This window comes from Corapipo altera, unplaced genomic scaffold (assembly GCF_003945725.1).
Source record: "Corapipo altera isolate COAL_440 unplaced genomic scaffold, ASM394572v1 61117, whole genome shotgun sequence".
Classification (NCBI taxonomy): Eukaryota; Metazoa; Chordata; class Aves; order Passeriformes; family Pipridae; genus Corapipo; species Corapipo altera.
The window spans coordinates 26,666-28,869 of NW_020885244.1; the positions used below are offsets into that span (position 1 = coordinate 26,666).

The 2,204-nt window shown below is 46.3% G+C and overlaps 1 protein-coding gene across 1 annotated transcript in view; it reads left to right on the forward strand.

Moving 5' to 3' along the window:
* The window catches only part of LOC113940285 (lysyl oxidase homolog 2-like), a gene marked incomplete at its 3' end in the record, with an annotated part of 26,538 nt that extends 24,476 nt beyond the window's left edge, over positions 1-2,062 (forward strand). Inside the window, exon 4 of the mRNA XM_027631404.1 lies at positions 1,851-2,062. Coding sequence (XP_027487205.1) covers positions 1,851-2,062 — 212 coding nt within the window. The remainder of the gene's footprint in view (positions 1-1,850) is intronic.
* Between the last annotated feature and the right edge of the window lie 142 nt (positions 2,063-2,204).

The window sequence follows — 2,204 nt, forward strand, 5'->3', positions numbered from 1 at the left end:
TTTTCTATATCTAAATATTTTATATAAGTAGCTATTATATATAAATATATAATATTTTTTTTTAAACTGGGTGGTAAATAATACAAATAGTTTCTATATCTAACTATTTTATATAAATAGCTATATATTATATATATATATAAATAGCTATAGAAATATATAAATATTTTTGTAAAACTGGGTGGTAAATAGTACAAACATTTTATATATCTAAATATTTTATATAAATAGCTATTATATATAGAAATATATAAATATTTCTGTAAAACTGGGTGGTAAATAATACAAACATTTTATATATCTAAATATTTTATATAAATAGCTATTATATATAAATATTTTTGTAAAACTGGGTGGTAAAAATACAAATATTTTATATATATATAAGTATTCAATATAAATACCTATTTTATATAAATATAAAAAAATTTTTAAATTAAAAAAAAAAAAAAAAAAGGAGGAGGAAGAAAAAAAAAATAAGGAAAAGGAGGGGGAAAAACTTGAGTGAGTGGCTTGAGCAGAGCTGTGAGTGAGGAGATGCCAGAGCCTTTCCCTGGCCCATTCCCTGCTCCAGGCAGTTGTTTCCCCTTCCCTGGACTCTCCTGGTTGCATCAGCAGCTGGGGAAGCATCTGGGGAATGGATGAGCCACGTCACTGGCAGGACTCAGCACGTCCTGCTCTGACCTCCTGGCCTCCCCCAGCCCTGGGAGCTGCTGATCCAGAGGGAGCTGCTGATCCCAAGGGAGCTGCTGATCCCGAGGGAGCTGCTGATCCAGAGGGAGCTGCTGATCCAGAGGGAGCTGCTGATCCAGGGGCTCGTGGCCCTTTAAAGCTCCGGACATTTTTCTTTTTTGAATCCCGGAGAAGGGAGGATTCCTCAGTCCTGATGTAACCCTGAGCCAGAACCACGTGGGTCTGTGCACAGTTGACAGTTCAGGGCTGCTGGAATGGGGTTTATCCGTTTTTTCAGGAGCTCTTTGGTCGTGGCCACGGCGGATATTTTCCAGCCAGGCTTTGCTCTGGGCTCGGGGCCCTGCAGGGCTGCTCTGTGCCCTCACTTTTAGGGCTCCACGTGTGAAATCCATTCCACCCCCGTGACTCATCTGCTGTCCCAAGTCCTGCCTCAGCTGGAGGAGGAACCAGAGAAATACTGCTGTCAGCACAGTGGAATCCCAGATTCCACATGGGCTCCCTGAAAACCCCAAAGTTTTCCCTTACAGGCTCCCGGTTTCCTGCTTTTCCCTAAATGATTCTGTCATTAAGATGGCCCTAAGAAAGCTGGGTTTATTTTCACAGCAGCTGGGACTAAATTAAGGTCCCTGTGCTGCTGAAACCAGCACTGGGATGGACAAGTGCTTAAGTGATAAAGGAGGTTTGTTAAGTGGCTACTTATAAAATAAACTAATGTTGGGTTCGGGTTTTTTTAATGAGAAAGAGCATCCTCTTAACAGGATGGAGGCTGGATTTGCACAGGGTGGAGAGGTTTGTTTCATAAAATCCCAGAATGGTTTTGGGTTGGAAAGGACCTTAAGGATCATCCAGTGCCACCCCCTGCCATGGGCAGGGACACCTTCCACCAGCCCAGGTTGCTCCAAGCTGGCCTTGGACACTTCCAGGGATGGGACATCCTCTGGGAAATCCATTCTGGGGCCTCACCACCCTTCCTTCCCAACATCCATCTGGTTTGAACCCATTCCCCTTTGTCCTGTCCCTCCTCTTTGCCTCCCCGTTGTCCCTCCCTGCACATCCTGTCCTTCCAGCCCTCACAGCTGGGGTTTCATCCCACCCTGAAGCTCCACCACCACTTTCCTCCTCCCCCAGTGTGACTCCTGTTTGCTCTGTGCCTGTAGAACATGAACATCCAGGTGGAGGACATCAGGATCAGGGCCATCCTGGCCACCTACCGCAAGCGGGTCCCTGTCACCGAGGGCTACGTGGAGGTGAAGGACGAGGGCACCTGGAAGCAGATCTGTGACAAACACTGGACCATGAAGAACTCCCGGGTCGTCTGCGGCATGTTCGGGTTCCCCAGCGAGAGGAAATACAACACCAACGTGTACAAGTAAGGGCAGAGCTCTGGGTGAGCCACAAACACCCCCCTGGGAACGCTCAGGGCCTGGGGCATGAGGGTAAATGATCCAGTGAGACCCGGGGGCTTGAGGGGGAATCAGAGTCACAGAATCAGCTGGGTTGGAAGGGACCTC